The 21,811-nt window shown below is 45.7% G+C and overlaps 1 protein-coding gene across 2 annotated transcripts in view; it reads right to left on the bottom strand.

The window, feature by feature from the left end:
* Positions 1-21,811, bottom strand: part of LOC131722702 (echinoderm microtubule-associated protein-like 3) — a 59,225-nt gene that overhangs the window by 30,558 nt on the left and 6,856 nt on the right. Inside the window, exons 2-8 of one of the 2 annotated variants that reach the window (XM_059015659.1) lie at positions 11,633-11,809; positions 11,245-11,356; positions 8,591-9,346; positions 6,054-6,176; positions 5,426-5,454; positions 4,026-4,061; positions 3,486-3,606 (exon numbers count right to left, since the gene is read on the bottom strand). In XM_059015659.1, the coding sequence (XP_058871642.1) occupies positions 3,486-3,606; positions 4,026-4,061; positions 5,426-5,454; positions 6,054-6,176; positions 8,591-9,346; positions 11,245-11,356; positions 11,633-11,809 (1,354 nt within the window). The remainder of the gene's footprint in view (positions 1-3,485; positions 3,607-4,025; positions 4,062-5,425; positions 5,455-6,053; positions 6,177-8,590; positions 9,347-11,244; positions 11,357-11,632; positions 11,810-21,811) is intronic. The other variant, XM_059015660.1, reaches the window with a different exon arrangement.

The raw sequence follows: 21,811 nt of genomic DNA, 5'->3' as shown, positions 1-21,811 counted from the left end.
CCGACCACATGATCTCCAGCCGCGAAAGTGCGGCTGGGGGAGCTGGTCTCCTGACCTCCCCCCCTTTCTTCATTTCTGGCAGCTCCCTTTCATGGAGCTCCGGCCATCGTGTAGCGACCCCAGGCGAAGCAGGATCCCTGGCGACCCCAGGTGAAGCCGGACCCTCGACGACCCCAGGCGAAGCAGGATCCCTGGCGACCCCAGGCAAAGCCGGACCCTCGACGACCCCAGGCGAAGCAGGATCCCTGGCGACCCCAGGCGACGGCAGCAGCAGCGGACCCTCGGAAGGCGACGGCAGCAGCAGCGGACCCTCGGAAGGCGACGGCAGCAGCAGCGGACCCTCGGAAGGCGAACTCGGGAGGGGAGCCCCTGGCCATGGAGGCGGCAGCGGGAGCTCCACTTCTCCCTCGTACCCTGTGTCCTGTGGAGAACAAAAGGCAGCCCCAGGCGATGCAGAACAGCCATCCCCAGGCAATGGCGATGGTGGGAGGGGAAAGCAGTCCTCCCACAGCGGCTGAGACGGAACCAGCAGGTATTTACCCTCTGCTGGTGGAGCTGGGAGTGGCAAGCAGTCCTCCCACGGCGGCTGAGGCGGAACCAGCAGGTATTCACCCTCTGCTGGTGGAGGTGGGAGGGGCAAGCAGTCCTCCCACGACGGTTGAGGCAGAACCAGCAGGCATTCACCCTCTGCTGGTGGAGGTGGGAGGGGCAAGCAGTCCTCCCACGACGGTGGAGGCGGAACCAGCAGGCATTCACCCTCTGCTGGTGGAGGTGGGAGGGGCAAGCAGTCCTCCCACGACGGTGGATGTGGAACCAGCAGGCATTCACCCTCTGCTGGTGGAGGTGGGAGGGGCAAGCAGTCCTCCCACGACGGTGGAGGCGGAACCAGCAGGCATTCACCCTCTGCTGGTGGAGGTGGGAGGGGCAAGCAGTCCTCCCACGACGGTGGATGTGGAACCAGCAGGCATTCACCCTCTGCTGGTGGAGGTGGCGGAGGCAGAGGCAGCTCTTGCTGCTCTGCTCCTGGTGATGGTGGAGACAGAAGCAGCTCCTGCTGCTCTGCTCCTGGTGGTGGTGGAGACAGAGGCAGCTCCTGCTGCTCTGATCCTGGTGGTGGTGGAGGCAGAGGCGATGGGGCGGATGCTGGCCACTCAGAGGGAGGCTGTGGCGGTGCTGGCTCCCTCTGCTGTGGCGGCTGGGCTGGTGTGTGCCGTGCTCCCTTCAGCAGCATAAATAGAGGCTGCTGGGGAACACCAGCATCCTGCCCTTCTCCCCCCCAGAAAAATTCAGGGGGTTGAGCCTGTAACTCCTCCCCTTCTGGCTCTTGGGACTGCAGCTTGGGTCCTAAGGCTGTGGAAGCGCAGACTTCCACCTCTTGGGCTATGGACGCACCGACTCCCCCCTCTTTGGGCTGTGGACGCACCGACTCCTCCCTCTTGGGCTGTGGACGCACCGACTCCTCCCTCTTGGGCTGTGGACGCACCGACTCCCCCCTCTTGGGCGTAGGACGTTCGGGCTCCTCCCACTCGGGCGTAGGACGTTCGGGCTCCTCCCACTCGGGCGTAGGACGTTCGGGCTCCTCCCACTCGGGCGTAGGACGTTCGGGCTCCTCCCACTCGGGCGTAGGACGTTCGGGCTCCTCCCACTCGGGCGTAGGACGTTCGGGCTCCTCCCCAGGCTGTGGAGGCGAAACCAGCAGGCATTCTCCCTCTGCTGGTGGAGACGGTAGCGATGGCTCCTCTCCCTCTGATGCTGGAGACGGTAGCGATGGCTCCTCTCCCTCTGATGCTGGAGATGGCAGCGATGGCTCCTCTCCCTCTGATGCTGGAGACGGTAGCGATGGCTCCTCTCCCTCTGGCGCTGGAGACGGCAGCAATGGCTCCTCTCCCTCTGGCGCTGGAGACGGCAGCAATGGCTCCTCTCCCTCTGATGCTGGAGACGGCAGCGATGGCTCCTCTCCCTCTGGCGCTGGAGACGGCAGCGATGGCTCCTCTCCCTCTGGCGCTGGAGACGGCAGCAATGGCTCCTCTCCCTCTGGCGCTGGAGACGGCAGCAATGGCTCCTCTCCCTCTGATGCTGGAGACGGCAGCGATGGCTCCTCTCCCTCTGGCGCTGGAGACGGCAGCGATGGCTCCTCTCCCTCTGGCGCTGGAGACGACAGCGATGGCTCCTCTCCCTCTGGCGCTGGAGACGGCAGCGATGGCTCCTCTCCCTCTGGCGCTGGAGACGGCAGCGATGGCTCCTCTCCCTCTGGCGCTGGAGACGGCAGCGATGGCTCCTCTCCCTCTGCTGGTGGAGACGGTAGCGATGGCTCCTCTCCCTTTTGTGCTGGAGATGGCAGCAGCAGGGTCTCTCCCATATCCGCAGCCAGGTAGTTGAACACCATGGCTGCGATGTCTGGGAGGGAAGCTGGGTGGTGTTGCTGTTCCCAGGCCTCCCAGCGCTCCCCATCTCTTGCCCACAGGAGGTTGATCACTGCAGGGAGGGCTTCCTCATAATCCCTCCCCGGCTCCACCAGCCAGTCCCAGACTCCCTCAGAGGAGAGTGCATTCGTCCTCTTTGGAGGATGCAGGTCCTCCCTCACTGGACGCTCTGGCTCCTCTTTCTCCTGCCATGGAGGGGGTTGGTCGGGTGCTATGTGACCCACCTCCCCAACAGCGAAGCACCACTCCTCACCTTTCAAGCAGGTGGGGCAGACGTCCAGCATGGTTGAGCTACAGTGGGACCTGCGACCGGCCCCACACTGCTGTAGCTGCTGCTTCCTCCGTCCGCTTCTTCCCATATTTTTTTTTTTTCCCCAAAAAACACACAAAAACACTTTGAAAAAAAAACGAACAAAAAAACGAGCTTTTCTTTCCTGGTCCGGCTATTGGAGGCGTTTGTTTTATCCCACTTCTGACACCATATGCGACAGTCTGGCTCGCAGTGGTGTGGTGGATGACGTCACGGACCAGGAAGTAACTGACTCCAAAACAGTGGATGGGCGGGTGAAACTGAGTGCAAAAGCACTCAGCGTATTTAATAATAAACAAACAAAATATTTAAACAAAATACAAACAAAAGGGCACGAGGGCCAAACGAATAAATAAACAAACAAGTAAGTGCCGTGCTGGATTATCCAGCACGTATTAGCAATTGTTTTTTAAATATTATTCCTTCTCTCCGCTCCCCGTACTCTCTACTCCAACACCCCAACATCAAGTGCAGAGAGCTGCAGGTTTATATACTCTGGCCGAGGGATTTAACTAGTTGGTAATTATCTTATTATCCCCCGGCCAGAGTCTGCACGCGTTTGGTAAGGATGCATGACTGTCAGCTATTTAAATAATCAGTAGCTGATCAGCCATGCATCCTCACGGGGTTTTTAAATAATAATAAAAGACGCGGCGCTTTTACCCGCGCCGCAAACAAAAAATACAAATAATAATAAATAGGGGCGGGACACTCCGCCACATGCTCTCACAGACCCGCCCACTAAAGGATACACCCAATCAAGCTCCAGCCTCTCTGTGGGCGGCTCCATTCTCAGCTCCTCATAGTTCTGGATGTTGGACGGGATGTACATGGTGATTGGTCGACCACGAATGAACATCTTGATTGACAAGCCTGTGGGTGAATTCACACAAGAGGTCAACATGATAAAAACTTATGCCTGGCCAGTAAGGGGCGCTGTAGCGCGGGGAGGAGAAACAGTCCCGGCTGATTTTGCCTCGCTCACCCAGCGCCAGAGTCAATGCTCCCTGTGGAATCCCCAGTGAAGAACTTCACACAGCCAGGAACCTGCACTCCCCTGACTATATGACTCCCCCTGCACACCACACGGCAGTGCCTTTACCAGGAGAGACCCTCGGGGACCCCTAAACTAAGTCAAAGTTTTAAACAAAATGCAAAAAACTACATTTCTCGTTTGGCATTTATATCAACAGCACGGTAAGTGAAGTGTGCGCACAGCATTCTCGTTAGCGGCAGGTCTGTGCACATGTGCAAGTGTAATTGCTACAGATAGGAGTCTCTTTGAGTCTTACCTTGACTGTAGGTTCCTCTTCTGGATCCTGAAGACCCTGCAAACACACCCACATCACAGGTGAAGGCTTGTCCACTATCACTTTCATTTCAGTGCTTATAGCACACAATATAATTTCACACACTGTACCGGTTGTGGATATCAGGTACTACACTTGTTAAAAGAAATCTCTGTTTGCAAGCCATGCTTTCAAGTAATGTTGCACTTCCTTGGTCCCCTGGAGGGTGAAATTGCCCCCACCCCCTTTTTTTTTTTTAAAACAATGCAACAGTGAAGGGTTAATCTGTATAAAGAATATGAGGTCACTGCCTCAGATGGTTTCACACAGGGGTGCTTAACTAGAGCATAACGTATCTAACAACTTATATTATATATGTGTGTGTGTGTGTGTGTGTGTGTGTGTGTGTGTGTGTGTGTGTGTGTGTGTGTGTGTGTAATGTCATAGATTTGTTTCTGTCCACATTAACAATGTTTGCCATTCGGAGTGGTTCTTATTTCTAGGACTCAAATACTGTGTTTGTCTTTTGCTTTTCATATAATCTGTGTTTTGAGCTGAGTTCAGGAGCTACTCTTCACCTCTAGCTGCCTCCCATAGACATCTGTAATGTAGCTAGATCAGCCTTTATATCAGTAAGCACCTGTCCCCCTAAAACTAGTAGGAAATACCACCTAGAACAAATGTGATGTTTTTTCACATCCACTAGGGACCATGTTGCAGGGGGGACAGGTACGTGGTTACACTCTGGTGTACCAGCTGTGCTTGAAGGCATGTTTGAAGGCTCTATAGGGGCCAAGGGGGTGCTTTAAACTTACAACTTTTAAAAAGGGATTCTAAACAAAACCAAAAAATACATTAATTAAGATACATGTGATCTGTTCTGTACCAAGTTTTTTTTTTTTTTTAAATTTGGAATCGGCAATTATTTTTTCTCATTTGCTCCCCAATTTGGAAAGCCCAATTATTATTTTTTTATTTCAACCTGGCTCACCGCTGCCACCCCCGGGAAAGACAAAGATGGACACACGTGTCCTCTGAAACGTGTGCCGTCACCCGTCCGCTTCTATTCACTCTGCAGGCCAGCCATTCAGCCAACCCAGAGCTACAGCGCAGGAGGACCACAGAGCTCTGGTCAACTTACAGGCAGGCCAGTCTACATGGGTCGCTGGTAGCCCTCCCCACCCGGGCGGCTCTCGACCAATTGTGCGCCGCCCCCTGGGAACTCCCATCCACGGTCGGCAGTGGAATAGCCTGGACTCGAACCGGCGATCTCCAGGCTATAGTGCGCAATCTGCCTTTACCGGATGCACCACTTACCCACCAAGTTGTTCTTTAAAGAAGGTAAGAAATTAAATATCTGATGATCAGCTTTGCAAGAAAGTGAACAAAAACAAAATAGTTACCTGAACTGGAGACCAGGTCTTTAGTCCGGCTGGAAAAAAAAAGAGAAGAAAATAAACAGTTTGGTAAATATGAGCTAGAGAAAGGGTGCTCCCTCCAGTCCAGGGCAGGCTTGAGGCATGGAGACTGAACTGCTCCCTCCCTCACCCCCTAAGAGAAAGGGTGCTCCCTCCAGTCCAGGGCAGGCTTGAGGCACGGAGACTGAACTGCTCCCTCCCTCACCCCCTAGAGAAAGGGTGCTCCCTCCAGTCCAGGGCAGGCTTGAGGCATGGAGACTGAACTGCTCCCTCCCCCACCCCCTAGAGAAAGGGTGCTCCCTCCAGTCCAGGGCAGGCTTGAGGCACGGAGACTGAACTGCTCCCTCCCTCACCCCCTAGAGAAAGGGTGCTGTCTCCAGTCCAGGACAGGCTTGAGGCATGGAGACTGAACTGCTCCCTCCCTCACCCCCTAGAGAAAGGGTGCTCCCTCCGGTCCAGGGCAGGCTTGAGGCATGGAGACTGAACTGCTCCCTCCCTCACCTCCCAAGAGAAAGGGTGCTCCCTCTAGACCTGGGTAGTTGAGGCACATTGGAAGGGGGGAGCAAGTTTGGAAGTAATCGCAATCAGTATTGCAAATAAAAGCGCGACTCACTTCTCGACACTTGGGGACCTCGTGAGCAGGTTAGTCGAGGAGACTGCTTTCTTTCCCAGTTTCTGCTTGGCTTTGTCCTGCTGCTCTTTGGCCAGTTTGTCGGATGAGCTGTTCCGACGAAACCTGGAGAAGACGGAGACAGCCATGAGAAACAGGACTCTGGAACACGAAACACACCCAGCCCAGTCTGATGAACCAGCAGCTTCAAATACAATCCCTTTATTTGTCTTTACTGTTTCATGATGCTTTTGGAACCTAGCCCAGTTTTTGGAATGGATAGCCTTTTTTTGGAACCTAGCCCAGTTTTTAGAATTGATAGCCCATTTTTTTGGAACCTAGAACAGTTTTTGGAATTGATAGCACATTTTTTTGGAACCTAGAACAGTTTTTGGAATCGATAGCCCCTTTTTCTGGAACCTAGCACAGTTTTTGGAATTCATAGCCCCTTTTTTTGGAACCTAGCAGTTTTTGGAACTGATAGCATCTACGCATTTTTGCATAGCTCTTATTCCAGTTGCTAGTTTGCTGACATGGGTTTACTGTATGTACCAGAGATCAGTCAAAGTGTCCAGCAGTAAGACCTGTCTAGTGATCTGCCACTTAGGAACACGTTTCCTTTGGTTCTGATGGCAATGCACCGCTGTGGACTCTATGATTGTGTTCTTTTGGTTTAACTAGCCTACATGACATACATCTATGGCAGTCAAGTAGAACCTAGTGATGTATTATGGATATTGTAACGGTCTGTTACTTTGTTCATTCACATTGTATATATTTGACCTGCTTTTGAAATATTTGAAGTAAGCATAGCGAAAGAATCCATCTCCTGTGAGTTTATGGGTTTACATTAGTTTAAAGACAGATTTAAAGGCAGCAGTTATTTAGAGTAGTTTATGAATAGGTTACTGTATATTAATAAACATTTACAAAAAAAAAGAATTGTACTTGTTAGTAGTTGTTTAGTTAATAATCAAAAAGTGCCAAAAAAACACTATCTAAAACATAATGAAATGCACTGTATTATGGAAATGCTGTCACTTCCTGTGTGTGTCCTACAGGAAGTGAGGCAGAGTAAATCTCAGCAGGGCTTCCTGGACTCAACTTCCTGTTTCCTCTGGTTCTGTGATAGTCCAGCAAAATGGTCTAATTTTCTATTTTTTTAAATCACAATACACTGTGAAGAACTGGAATGGATCTTTAAAAGACATTGACTCAATATTTAATAGTCAATCATATTTAAAAGCAGACCCAATGTAAGAAAGTTAGTTAGGGTTGGCATACAGATTCCATTTCCAGCATCCTTTGACATGTTAACAAGGCTGTCAGTAACATCCATCAACATTGCTCTGACTGTGAATTCAAAATCAGAGCTCTCAGTGTGAAGAGAAAGTGCATCACCATGACTATCAACAGCATTACAGAACAGTCTTGAATGAGTCATGGCAGTGAACAGTTTCATGCAAATTGGATCAGTGGTATGGAAGACCTGACATCAGTTATATTCAGCAAAACAGAAAACTAAGAGCATGCTTTCAAAGCGTTTCTTCCTATTTTTTGAAAGAAGAAAACGCCTTTTAATTTTAGAGTGATTGTAGCTAACAAATGAATTCCATACCTTTCCTAAGCCACGCCCCTCCATTCTCTACGCAGGTGCAGTTTTGAAAGCAACACATATTTTAATTTTATAACATGATAGCTGGGAGTACAGTGGGTTAAACAAATCACTATCTGCAAGCCGTGCTTTCAGATAATCCTGCGCTTTCATGACAACCTGGAGCGAGACATTGTCCCCACCCCCTTCGGGGCTCTTTCCTGTCATTAGCCAATCAGCTGCTTCCGACGTGCTTTCAGCAAGTAACATGACCCAGAAGACACTGCTGGGGATTACATAACCCATGAAGTGTAAGTGTAACAGACTTGCAGGAAAAAAAGGCACGTAAACTGAGAACTTTCTTTAACCGGGTGTATTACCAGATGTTTTGAAAAGTTTGCTGGAGCATGTGTTTCTTTCAAAACTGCACAATGGAGACCTATGTAATGAATGGAAGTGCATGACAGGTCAGTATTTTGTTCGCTACAAGCACTTGAAGTTGTTCTGTTCTCAATCTGTATGACTCTTGTAGATTTTTAGTTAGAGACTGGAGTAAATGCATTGAAAATGCATCTAACTGAAATGTATTTTTTCATTCTTAACCATGAAGACAAACACAGCGAACAGCCCTGTATTAAACATGTCCTGAATGAAAGGCCTGATCACCAAGCTTCACATCCAGCACTACATTTGAAATATGCTTTTCATAATGAAAGCAATGGAAGCAAATAGGGGGCGGGCAGTGATAATGTCTCTAGGGCTAGTAAGAGATCAGAAAGTGGATTTTAAAGCTAGATTTTAGTTCAAACAGAAATGATTGTAAACCAGCAGACAAGAGAAGCATCCACAAGCCATGCAAATTTTAAAAGGAGGAGGAGGAGGAGGAGATGGTGTTATTTATTGATTGGTTGGCATTGATTGGCATGCAGGTAAAGTAAAAACGCACAGTTTTTTCTCCGATTCCATGATGGCAGACACTGGGGACATGGTGCCAGTCTTGGGACTGGGGTGTTGTTCCTTGTGTGTGGTCGAGGGGACAGTCTCCTTCTTCGAGGCAGTGGAATGCTGCTGAGACGGATGGCTCTGGTCCTCCTTCAGCCTGACCCCTTCCTCCAAGCTGCTCTTGGGTAAGTGTTCCTTCTTCACCAGCTCGCTCTGTTCACATCCCCTCACTTCTTCCACAGGTTCATCGTGGCTCATCTTGCATGGAGAACCTCGTCCCGAATCCTGCTCTCGGATTATCGGAGCACGATAATCCTGAAGTCCTCTCAGGTGGGTGGGCTTGATCATCTCGTGATCTTTTTCCACCAGCCTGGTCCAGGGTTCACCCTGGCTGTCCTCAGCTGGCCTGGTCTGGGTCTTTTCGACAGCTTCCCTCAACACCGTGGTGTCTGAGATCAAGGCATCTTCTAAGGAGAGGCTCTCAACCTCATGGATTCGGGTCAGGCGACCCTTCTGCCCCACGGTTGTCGTGGCTTGCTGATCCCCATCGTACAGCTCAACGGCTGGCTGTCGCGAGACGCCGCTGTGCTGCAGGTAGCGCACAATGGATTCGTCGGTCTGGGTCCCGGCATCCAGTCTTACTGGGTTTGGTTTCTGTTGCACAGCGGAGCTTGTTGGAGACACAGAAGGACTTCCTTTGTCATTCTGGTTGGAAAGAGCGTCTGCACCCCCTGTCTCTTCACCCTGAGTACCTGCAGGACTGGAGAGAAATGTAGCGGACAAAAAAACACACATAAAACATCAAACACAATGGCTATGGGATCTAGGTGACTTTTCACAGACCTGAGCCTTTCTAGAGTCACCAATGCAAGATAAGCCAAGTATTGGATGGGCATGAACCCTGAACTGCTCCCTCCCTCACCCCCTAAGAGAAAGGGTGCTCCCTCAGGTCCAGGGCAGGCTTGAGGCACGGAGACTGAACTGCTCCCTCCCTGTCCCCCTAAGAGAAAGGATGCTCCCTCCAGTCCAGGTCAGGCTTGAGGCATGGAGACTGGACTGCTCCCTCACCCTCTAAGAGAAAGGATGGTCCCTCCAGTCCAGGGGTCGTATTACAGAACAATTTCCTAAATTGCTTTCCTATCTTATCTTTCATGGCTAAGATAGGATTTTTCCTAACTTGGTATTACAAAACCATTTCCTAAGTCAGCAGTGTCTACATCTAAGTATATCATCCTATCCTAACATTAGTTAGGAAATCCTATCTAGCAACAATCTTATCCATAAAAGTCTGAATAGAGCAGCTTACAGCTTCAGGGAATATACATGTTTTTAAGTTATGGCATCTAAACCCGATTCAGTTGTGGCAAAGAAACGCAAGGCTCTAAATTTTACTCGGGAATCTACAATAAAATCTAGTTAACAACATTAAATAAATACCAGAATTAAAAAAATATATATATAAAAATAAATGAACTTATTCAATTTCAGTCAGGAACACCATTTTATTTTAATTAGGAATGCCAACACACAACAATCTCACAGGCTAAAGTAAAGCTAAACGTACGAACAGTACTGTGATGTTTGTGCCTCCGATGTGAAAGAAAGTGTGTAATATAATTGTGTACATTAGAGTCCCAATTTTTCGAGTTACATTACATATATGAGCAGCTGGTTATAGTTCAATGGAGCGTCTCGCTGTGTAATACAACAACAAGACAGAATCGACACAGAATACTTCATATCCTATTCCTCAGTGAAGTTTCAAATATCAATGATCGTAATTATCATAATCACCGACAGTAACTTGTGAGTGCGTATGACTTCATCTCCATACCACGATGAACCACCTTCTCCCACGGGAAGTGGGGCTAGATCTGGACATTACACATAGCTTACTGTTAAAAGGTAAAGATCCCAAAATATACTAATGGATCATTATGGTCATTATTATATAATAACTAAAAATGCCCAGAAATATTTGTGCAATACAAAACTTAAAATATAAAGCACAACAACAATAATACATGTGTGTCATTTTTTTGTTTTTTGCATGGTTTGTTCAGCTCTTGCAAACTAATAATTTTCTTTTTCTAACCCACAGATAGGAAAGGTTCCCCAGAGTCCTAAATGTCAGGAAACAAACTTAGGAAATGACCAAGTTAGGAACGTTCTGTAATCTGCTGTTTCCTGTCTGAAATTAAGATAGGAAAATAAGTTAGGGGAGCATTTTCTGTAATATTAACTCTCTTAAACTTGTAGTTAGGACATTCTATCTCTGAAGATAAGATAAGAATGTATCTTAGGATGCTTTTGTAACATGGCCCCAGGATAGGAAACACAGTCTAGCACAAACCAAGGGTAGACTGACTTTAAATACACCCCTAATACTCTAAGACTTTCTGTGGTAAAAAATACTCTCCCGATGTAAAGTTTAGGAGCTGCTGCAGGTCTGCTGGGGTTTGAGGGTTAAACGCTGGACCTGCCTGCTGTACACAAACAAACAAAGTCACTGTCCAACCCAGTAAAACTGCAGCAACTGAAAATGTTATCCTGTTAAATAGTAACAGATCATGGATATGAAACAGGTATTCTAGAATACACTGTCCGGAGGCAATGGACACTCCCCTGTCCACCCCTGTCCTTGTCCCTCTGGAGTACCTTTGACTGGAGGATCGCTTTGGCCAGTCCGGATTGGAGCTGGTGGACAGTTTGCGATGACTAGACGCACCGTCAGAAACACAGGAACAGCCTCTCCCAGCAGCAGGACTCACTACCAGGGGGAGAAGACAGCATTACTGTACAGCTCTGGCCAAACCTTCTGCACCCCCCTATAGAATGAACACATTGACACTAGGGGTACAGCAGGGGTAGAATGACTGTGTACTGTGTTGTATAGTGATAGTTATTCAGTGGTACCCTCATGTACACTGTGTGCACAGTGATGCTCTCTCATGTACACTGCGTGCACAGTGATGCTCTCTCATGTACACTGCGTGCACAGTGATGCTCTCTCATGTACACTGCGTTGCACAGTGAAGCCCGTTACCTGCCAGTATGTGTTGTCTCAGCAGAGGGATCTGTTCATCGTAGACTCGGAGTCGTCGCAGTGCGTCGCTGAGTGCCGACTTGAGCAGCGTCATCTCGTCTTCCTGTGTTTGAAGCCGCGCCTCCATGAGAGACAGCCTATCAGGGAACTCTGTGCTGCTGCCGGCCGACACGTCATCTACAGGAGAGGAGAAGCAGCCAATCAGGAGAGAGCAGCACACACACCCCCCCCAAAACTGTTCCGATAAAATTAATTTCACATAAAAGTCACATATCATTAGTCCTGGACATTGAAGAGTCCAGTGAACTAGACTAGGACTTAAAGGAATGAGCTGGGGTGAAGAAACTGAACCTGTGTCGCATAAAACAAAAGAAGAATTGTGGCTGACTGTTTCAAGTCTTTAAAATCTTAAAAGGTGCTGACAAACTCTAACCAATACTTTAACCACAGCACACAATCCACAGCTGGAAATGAAGTGGATTTAGGACAGAGGGTAGGAGACACTTCTTCACACAGACGGTGGGGAGGGGATGAAATGGGCTACCTGGCCAGGCTGTTGAAACCGAATTATTTAGATCCTTTAACTTGATACAGTTTTAAGACCAATCAGCTACTAGGAGCCTGACGAGCACTGATGGGCCAAATCGACTCATTTGTACATTTTCTTATGTCCTCTTTTATCAACACAAGATGCTGCCGTACTCTGAGAGTACAATATATTCGACCAAAACCTACTGATACAGCAAGATATCAAATACCCAGCCGGCTAAAGTCTAGGAAACCTTTCCGGACCCCTGCCTCGACGCTTCTGTCAGCCGCTGGTGAGATATGTGGTCAGCCTGCCAGGTCCCTAACTGAAGATCCAACGAAGGAACTAGCTGGCTTCTCCTTGTCTCAAAGACACTGGACTGCACTGAACCGTGTTTGAACAGCACATGGGAGCAGCGGCTTAAGGGATTAAGGAGTCTCCTGATTGTGACTGTGGTGAAGCGCAATCCATCACTCACATCCCCCATCACTGCCCAACACACGCCCAATTAGTATAAATTAACTTATAAGAACATAAGAACATTTACAAACGAGAAAAGGCCATTCGGCCCATCTTGCTCGTTTGGTTGTTAGTAGCTAGAATATTGACTTGGATTCAATGTTTAACACTTTGAAAGCCACTAACTCTTAACTGATCGGTTGCTGTCCTGGCAGCACGCTTTTGGAACTCATTTTTTTGGTGAAGCCGCTGCACTTTCCCAAGCTGCTGAGATGTGTCTGTACAGGCCTGCATTGTGCCGCTGTGTGGGAGTACATTAGCAAGGAGAAACATGTCACTGCAGCCTGACAAACTGCTGTTGCAACAGGTGCCCTCCTTCTTGGGATTCTTCATTCTTAACGCTTATTAAAAGAATTCCTTTTAAAACCTTGGTTTTTTTCAAAAGTGGGGGAGCAGTGATAGTGTTGCAAGGGCAAAATAAAATGTAAGGCAATCAGTTGTATAGTGTGGGTTTAAAGGCAGGGCAGTGATAATGCAAGCGCCAATAAAAAGTTAAATAATTAATTCGATAGCCTTGGCACTCCTTTAAAGAGGAGGGCGTCACTGATAATGTTGCTATAAGATAACAATGGTTTCTAAAGCCTTGCTTAGCGCTTCTTCTGCAGTTGGAAGGTTTCAATGCTAAGAAAAGGAAAGCCTCCTTTAAAGAGGATCACTGTGTGAACAGATTCATCTCTCCTCCTCCCACAGGCTTGCAAAATCTCACAATGAAAACCACCATGTAACTGTGGCAGAATCCTTTTTTAAATTCCATTTTTACTATTGCCCAAGAATCAACGGAACTTTATTGCTTCACCATCCTGAAATAGTAGGTCAGGAAGCACATGTAAATCATGCGATTGACTCACAGTATAAGACCTTGAGCAGTTAGCCGAGTCGCCATCGTGCATGCTTTGGTGGCGTTTACTGTGGCTAAACATTTAACTGTTTAAGAATCCAATGCACTAGGGATTCAGCGCTAAATCGGAAATTGTTTGGCTTATTAATACAATACCATAACCTGTAATCAGTATTTCTGTATAGTTCTGTTATATTTACAATCATTCTGAGTGGCTCTTATTGCAGATACTTTAAAGGGTACATAAGCACCTTTTTATTTTATTGTGTCGCATGCTCCCATGTGTTGCTACATCTTTTTACGTAAGGTGTGTGTATTGTTTTAATTTTTTTTTTACATTTTGACCACTTTTTTTAAACTTTTAAATTGCATTCCTTGCCTCAAGATGGCTTCCCATGTACCCGCATGGACCTCTCAGAACTACATTTCCCATCATCCTCCTGCTCACTGGTAATTCCATCTCAGTTACACTGCTTTGTTATGAAAATGAAAGACATACTATCGGATACAACCTAAAAGTTTTATTCACGAACATCATATCTAACATTTGCATCGCAGAAACCCTGTATTTAAATGAAAAATTAAACATTAAAGGCTTTATTTTTAAAATGAGCGCATATACAGCACAACTACAAACAGTGAAAAAATATAATAACATATATATTTCAAAAGAAATGGGTATGTACATATACCCGTGTACAGGTGTAAACAGGTACATGTACACACAAAACTATAAAACCAAAATTATTTTTTCTAATACTACATAAAATGAAAATATAACACTACTTCCGGTATCACGGCTGCACTGTACTCTGTGGAGGCGCGTACACGTCTGCCAGCTGACTGTGCCTGCATCCAGGAGCTGTGTTGTAAACACAGACGCAGTTCCATTGAACACTATTGTGTAAACACATGTAAACTGCTACATAAAAACCTGTAAAACCAAAATGTTTTTTTTTTTTTTTCTAAAGGTAATATAAAACATACGTTTCATATTAGGCTCATAAGTTGAAGTTAAAAAAAACTCACATGTGCTAGGAGGAGGAGGCATGTCTTATTTGCTGCATTTACCAAAAAATAGAATATCTTACGTTTTATTAAAAAAAGACATGTACTGTAATGCATGGGTCACATTGACCCACGTGGCGGTTCTAGGTAGAACTGTTTATAACTTTATAATTTTTGCGATTCTGGCTCTCAAACGCCGTCTGGATATTTAATTCATACATTTAGGAAAAGTCAAAAACGGACACACACATACGATTTACAACGGAAGAGTGATTAACATTTTAAATGCAAATGGGTCAAACTGACCTGCATGACGGTTCTAGTGTTAAGGTGCTTTCTCCTGCTTTCAGGATCTGCTCTTCAGTTCCAGTTACCTGCCATAGACGCTGGCAAAACAAGCTAGAGTGAACAGTTATTCTTCATCGCAATCAGACAAGCGATTCTCTACATATATGTGCAAATGCAACTGTCACAGACAGACGGTCAGACAGACTCAAAACACCCCCAGATTCCGATACACTCAATAAATTGAGCTGAAGAATGTCCTTGAATCGGACAAGCAGATCTCAATGGTGGGGTTTCCGTGCCATTCGGAAACTGCAAACTCCCTCTCCATTGCCGAGAGACTGTGACGTAGCGCGCACACCACGAACATTCGACAGAAACCTAAATCACCCGAATGGTACGACCAAAAGAGCACGGAAACCCTCTCTATGTTTTTATTTTTTTTTTATTTATTTATTTCTTAGCAGACGCCCTTATCCAGGGCGACTTACAAGATATCACATTATTTTTACATACAATTACCCATTTATACAGTTGGGTTTTTACTGGAGCAATCTAGGTAAAGTACCTTGCTCAAGGGTACAGCAGCAGTGTCCCCCACCTGGGATTGAACCCACGACCCTCCGGTCAAGAGTCCAGAGCCCTAACCACTACTCCACACTGCTGCCCTATGTTACTGTGTAAGCAACAGCGTTTCCACAGCTCTAACCGGCACTGAAAAGGTTAAAGACGTCATTTGCCACGTTCACCCCGCTAATGAAGCTGTCTGGAGAGGCAGTGAGCTGCCGCAGTGTGAGCACAGTGCCCGGGGCGGAGGAACAGGTGGGAAGCAGGGAGGCAAGGGAGAGGCTGGCTGCAAAACAACACAGTACAGTGTCACAATACCACAGGGCAGGGAGGAGAACATCAAATACATGACCTCGTTAAACCCTGCAGGGACAATAACCTGCTCACAAACCACACAGCATCCAACTGCACTGCAACTTCGTACATGCTGATGTCACACTTCAACCATTTTTGCATATACCTGGATAGCCGTTTGTCATATCATCATGAAACTACCGTGACAGGGCAGAAGCACTGCCTGAAAATAAAAGTGCTGTTTTCAGGTGTTTTGGTAGGGATGGGGTTAATATATTATATTTATATATTTTTTATTTCTTAGCAGACACCCTTATCCAGGGCGACTTACAATTGTTGCAAGACATCACATTATTTTTACATACAATTACATTATTTTTTATTTTTTTATTTACACATTCTTTTTTCATACAATTCCCCATTTATACAGTTGGGTTTTTACTGGAGCAATCTAGGTAAAGTACCTTGCTCAAGGGTACAGCAGCAGTGTCCCCCACCTGGGATTGAACCCACGACCCTCTGGTCAAGAGTCCAGAGCCCTAACCACTACTCCACACTGCTGCCCATACTAGCCCACTCTGCCAAAACACAATGTGGCTGTGGCCAAATGTGTTCATTGGGAACAGCCACATAATATAAAAAGAGAGCTTGAAGCTCCATTAGGGGGACTGCCAGGGAGCTGGGAACATTGAGAGGTATTGTGTGAAGAAAGAAGGGTGTGTAAAAGGGATTGTGTGAGCCTTTGTGTTTATTTAACATGGTGGGTGGGTGGATGGATGGGTGGATGGGTGGATGGATGGATGGGTGGGTGGATGGGTGGATGGATGGATGGGTGGGTGGATGGATGGATGGGAGGGTGGGTGGATGGATGGGAGGGTAGGTGGGTGGGTGGATGGGGGAGTGTTTTGCAATCGGTAAACGGCTTAGCCGTTCGACCTAGTTAGAAACTTGAAGAAAAGTACAGTTTAGCACTCCATGTGGGAGGTAGATTTTTGTTTTAATTTTTTTTTAATTTTCTGTACGTAATAAAACTGCTCTGAAGTACTGTTGGTTGCTTTTCATAAGACTGTATCCATGTCCTTTTAGTAATGTAGTGATCAGAATTGAACACTGTATTCTATATGCAGTCTCGCCAGCACATTACACAACCTCCTTTGATTTGTACTCTACACTTGCGTACCTCAGCATTCTGTTTGATTGTTTCCATGCACTGTGTGGTTGTTGCTGACAGCGATGATGAATCTCTTACAGCAGTAAGGTCTCTCTCTTGGTAAGCCTGTTCCAGATTTTATTTGGATCTTACATTTTTGTGATCGTGCTGTAACACATTCAATTTGTTGACACTGAATTTGCTTGGCCAGGTTTCTTGCCCAGTTCTGCATGCAGTCTCCAACTGTGTTTTATTTACTATGTGGCTGAAATGGCGTCAGGTAATCCCCCGAACGTTGTATTGCCTTCAAACTTTACAAGGTTAAATAGTGCACCTCCACGACCACAAGGACATTTTGTAAACTTTCAGAACTTATCCATAAGTAATAGACACTCAATAGTGCTGAATTTAGAAACACTAAAAGAAACTGACATTTAAATGACAAACGTTTTGACTAAGTCTTTTTCAATTGGGTAGACCTAAAAAAAATAACCAGAATTCAGTTGCCTTCCCCTTTAAGATCTCTCTCTCTCTCTCTCTCTCTCTCTCTCTCTCTCTCTCTCTCTCTCTCTCTCTCTCTCTCTCTCTCTCTCTCTCTCTCTCTCTCTCTCTCTCTCTCTCTCTCTCTCTCTCTCTCTCTCTCTCTCTCTCTCTCTCTCTCTCTCTCTCTCTCTCTCTCTCTCTCTCTCTCTCTCTCTCTCTCTCTCTCTGCACAAATCTAAATGCCTCCACACACACACAGAGCCCCCCATTCAGTTTTACTGGAAGAGAAAGCCAGAACAGACAATACCCTCCTTGAAAAAGCACAGATGCATTGCACAACAGCCTGACTCAATATAATGCAGTCTTTTTAATAATAAATATAAAACATGGCTTCGGTAATTAATTAACAGCTCCCTCCCAGACTTGTCAAATCTTTAGAAATGAGCACAACTCGGACAGCAAAAGAGCAATCTGCACCTTTTCCTATGAAGAGAAAAACAATATATCACAAAAATAAGAAAACAAGCCAGTTAAATGAACGGAGTTCACTTTGAAAACAGATTAACTCAGTTCCTTTGTGCTTGAACAGAATCGCAAAAGTGAACCAAATGTGAAAGGAGCCTCAAACCACAGCTTTGGGATTTCAGAAAGAGGCCTACAGGATGAAACCAACAGGCTGGTTCCACAAGCTTCCAGACGGAACCCTGTCCAACATGTGATCTGGTGAAGTCAAAGAATTCAGAGTGGTGCCTAAGGTTCTAAACACATTTCCAATCAGCTCTAGATATGAGAAAAAATTAAGTTGGTAACAAACACCCCCCTCTCCCCTCCGCCCTTTTTTTAATGGATAACAGACACTTTTGGACCTGAAGCTTAAGCAAGTCTCTTCTCTCCACTTTGACTACTACAATGCTTTGACAAAACAACGCTAAACTCATCGATCATAAACGGATCCCTATCCTCCAGACTGTGCACCCAGCAGGATTCACATTTCCCATTAAACAGTACACAAACCAAGATGGGCAAGTTGTTACCAGGCTAAAGCCGCACGCGAGGGTTTTGAATCTGAAATCGAAAGAGAAATGGAAGGACAGAAAGCATACTACCTCTGTGAAGGAAATTATCCATGAAGGCAACCCAGTGTACTCCCCAGGTATCTTCAGTGTCTTAAAACTGGTGCTGGCCTTGCCTGTGTTAACATGCTCATGTGAGCGGAGTTTCTCTGCATTGCACTGAGAAACCCGTCTGACTGGTTTGACTTTGCTCCGTGTCCATAGGCATTTGGAAGGGAATTTGGTGAACGTACTTCATCGGTGGGACTCGTCAGGACACCGAAGAATCCACCTTGCATTCGGAAAGCAGGCTTTGTGAAATGAAAGTGTATATGGAAAATGTATAAAATATGTCAGGCTGACTGTGGCAGTGTGCCACGCCCCTGTGCCACGCCCCCGTGTGTATCTTTGTTTCACAGATGCTGGTTGGTCCAGTGGTTAAGGAAACGGGCTTGTAACCAGGAGGTCCCCGGTTCAAATCCCACCTCAGCCACTGACTCATTGTGTGACCCTGAGCAAGTCACTTAACCTCCTTGTGCTCCATCTTTCGGGTGAGATGTAGTTGTAAGTGACTCTGCAGCTAACTTTCAATAACTTTCCCCCTAAATTTATCATTTTTCCCAATCAGGCTCAGTGATTCTTATTGCAATGACACAAATACTGTGTTTTTTTTTTTTTCAAATATTTTTGTGTTACAGTGTTTTGACTATGCTCTTCAGTTCTAGTTGCCTTATCAAAAAACGAAACACAATATTATTGTCATTCCTAATATAAAAGGACTGGGGAACAGTCAAAATGGAAGTAAATCTGAAAGTACTTCCCCTTTAATTTTCAGATAATGGTTGCAGCACTAGTTGGGTGAGTGTCCAACAATGTTAGAATGCTTTTCAATAGGCTGCTGCACACGAACAATGCAGCACAAAACACTGAACAGTGTGTTCCTTCCAGTAATTACCACACTGTATTACACCGAAAAAACAGAGTTTGAAAATAAAGAACACAGAATAGTCTAGAAGATGGTGTGACAGGGTAGCGTCGCGGCCCAGGCTGGTACTGTCAGAAAGAGACCCAGAGACAGAAATCTGCAGTTTAAGCTAGAGAGGCCATCTGGCTCCAGATTTACCGGACGCTTTGAGACAGAACGGATTTTCAAAATTCCTCTTAAACAAAGTAATCGATGTGTAAATGATCTACACCTTTGCTGAGATTAATCCTGTGGCGGAATTGCTGTGCGTAGATGAGAAACGGGATGATGTTTTGCTTGGGAGAGTATTTGCATATAACTGGTGATTGAATATCAACAAACAGAAAATAAATAGTGACTAAGTGGCTGCAAAAAATAAATACATAATAAGAATACAAATACATCAGCATTTTATTAATTCTTATTATAATCATACACTTGTTTGATGCACGTGGTAATTAAGCACAATTATTCATTTGAGCAAAGGTGAAATGGTTCATTTACACATTAACTGCTTTCAGTTTAGGGACAAGTTTGAAATCCCGTTCTGTCTCAAAGTGTCCGGTAAATCTGAAGCCACCCTAGTTTAAGCGCAAGGGCCACAAAAATAAAAGATTTAAACAAAACACTGGAACAAACATTTACCCTTGGGCTGGGCAGCAGCCTTTACTAAAGGTTCAGACATCAAAAGAACACAAACAAACGATTACACCCACCTAACCCCCTCCACCAGACAAAGGATTTCTCCTAATTGGGGATTGGCCACACCTGTGATTGCTGGCAGGGACAGACTTAACCCCATCCCTGCCAACCTTACATTCCCCAACACACACCCTACTTACAGCAGCAAAGCTGCTGCCCTGCCACAGATAGGAATCTTGCCAACAAGCGACAGATAAAAATGTTTTTTTTTTTTTTTTTTTTACTGTTTACTTTAAAAATGCAAAGACACAGCTGAGGTCAAAAGTTTTGCATCATCTAGAATTTTAGGATTGAGACATCTAAATATATATATATATATATATATATATATATATATATATATATATATATATATATATATATGAAACATAATTTTGATCTTTTATTCAACATCATGTAATCAAAAAAACTACAGAATGATATTGCAAAAGTCTACTGGAAGCCATAATATTATTATTATTTATTTCTTAGCAGATGCCCTTATCCAGGGCGATATCACATTATTTTTACATACAATTATACAGTTGGGTTCTTACTGGAGCAATCTAGGTAAAGTACCTTGCTAGGGTAGAGCAGCAACGTCCCCCACCTGGGATTGAACCCACGACCCTCCGGTCAAGAGTCCAGAGCCCTAACCACTACTCCCCACTGTACTCCACACTGCTGTCCATAATAGTAGTACAGTAGTATTTCATGTCAAATTAATTTATAATGCAAACCTTTTGGCCATAGCTGTAGACGTATCTATTTTTTAAATGACAACATTATGCAAGAGTTCCTCCACCCTCAGCTGCCTCTCTCTCCTGATCTATCCACAGAGAGTTCACAGCTGAACCCAGAAACACCATCACACTGGAGCTGAAACAGCTGGACTGGCTGTGGCAAGAGCCTGGATTTCCTCTACAGTGTGGTCCTGCACAGGGAGCAACTGGAGATTTCATCCAGCGTTTGTTCTTATTGGGAGTAACTACCATGACCCGATCTGAAACACTGGCCGTATCGCATTGCAGTGAGCAGTTTACGAACTGTCTTAGAGCCTGCGCTATCGGAGCGTCAGCGTTTAGTTGCATAACTTTGTTTCATTTTCCTTGAATTCTTCTTTATCTTGTTGACTCTGTGATGTGCACACAGGGAATGTAAACAGGGCAGTTAAGAATGGTTGTTTTTGCAGGTGCAATACTTCAGGATCTCTGCTTAATCTCAAACCGCTGGCATTGAAGCGATTGAAGCTGACATGCAATCATGTGCAAATGTATCGGAACACCTCAAGATGTCTCATTTCTATCCTTTATATACCGACCTACATGAAAACCTCTGGGTGTGAGAGTCTCAATTTCCAGTCAGTGATCAGCGATATAGAAATAGGCATATTATGCATTTACAACCGTTTACAATGCTTACCTATGCTTTACCACAGCTCTCCGTGCTTTACAATGCTTACCTATGCTTTACCACACCTCTCTGTGCTTTACAATGCTTCCCTATGCTTTATCATACCTCTCTGTGCTTTACAATGCTTGCCTATCCTTTACCATACCTCTCTGTGCTTTACAATGCTTCCCTATGCTTTACCAGACCTCTCTGTGCTTTACGATGCTTCCCTATGCTTTATCATACTTCTCTGTGCTTTACAATGCTTACCTATGCTTTCACTGTGCTGTATTACACTTTGCTGTGCCTTGACTCTGGGTAACGTTTACAATATGAATCTGCTAACTCTAACTTTATGGAGAGGTTTGCAGCTGGTCTAAAAACTCAAACGGAACAAGGGCTTTGCATGGGTCTGAG

This window comes from Acipenser ruthenus, chromosome 51 (assembly GCF_902713425.1).
Source record: "Acipenser ruthenus chromosome 51, fAciRut3.2 maternal haplotype, whole genome shotgun sequence".
NCBI lineage: Eukaryota > Metazoa > Chordata > Actinopteri > Acipenseriformes > Acipenseridae > Acipenser > Acipenser ruthenus.
The sequence above is the reverse complement of the archived record's forward strand: the minus strand, read 5'-3'. Positions and strand labels throughout refer to the sequence as shown.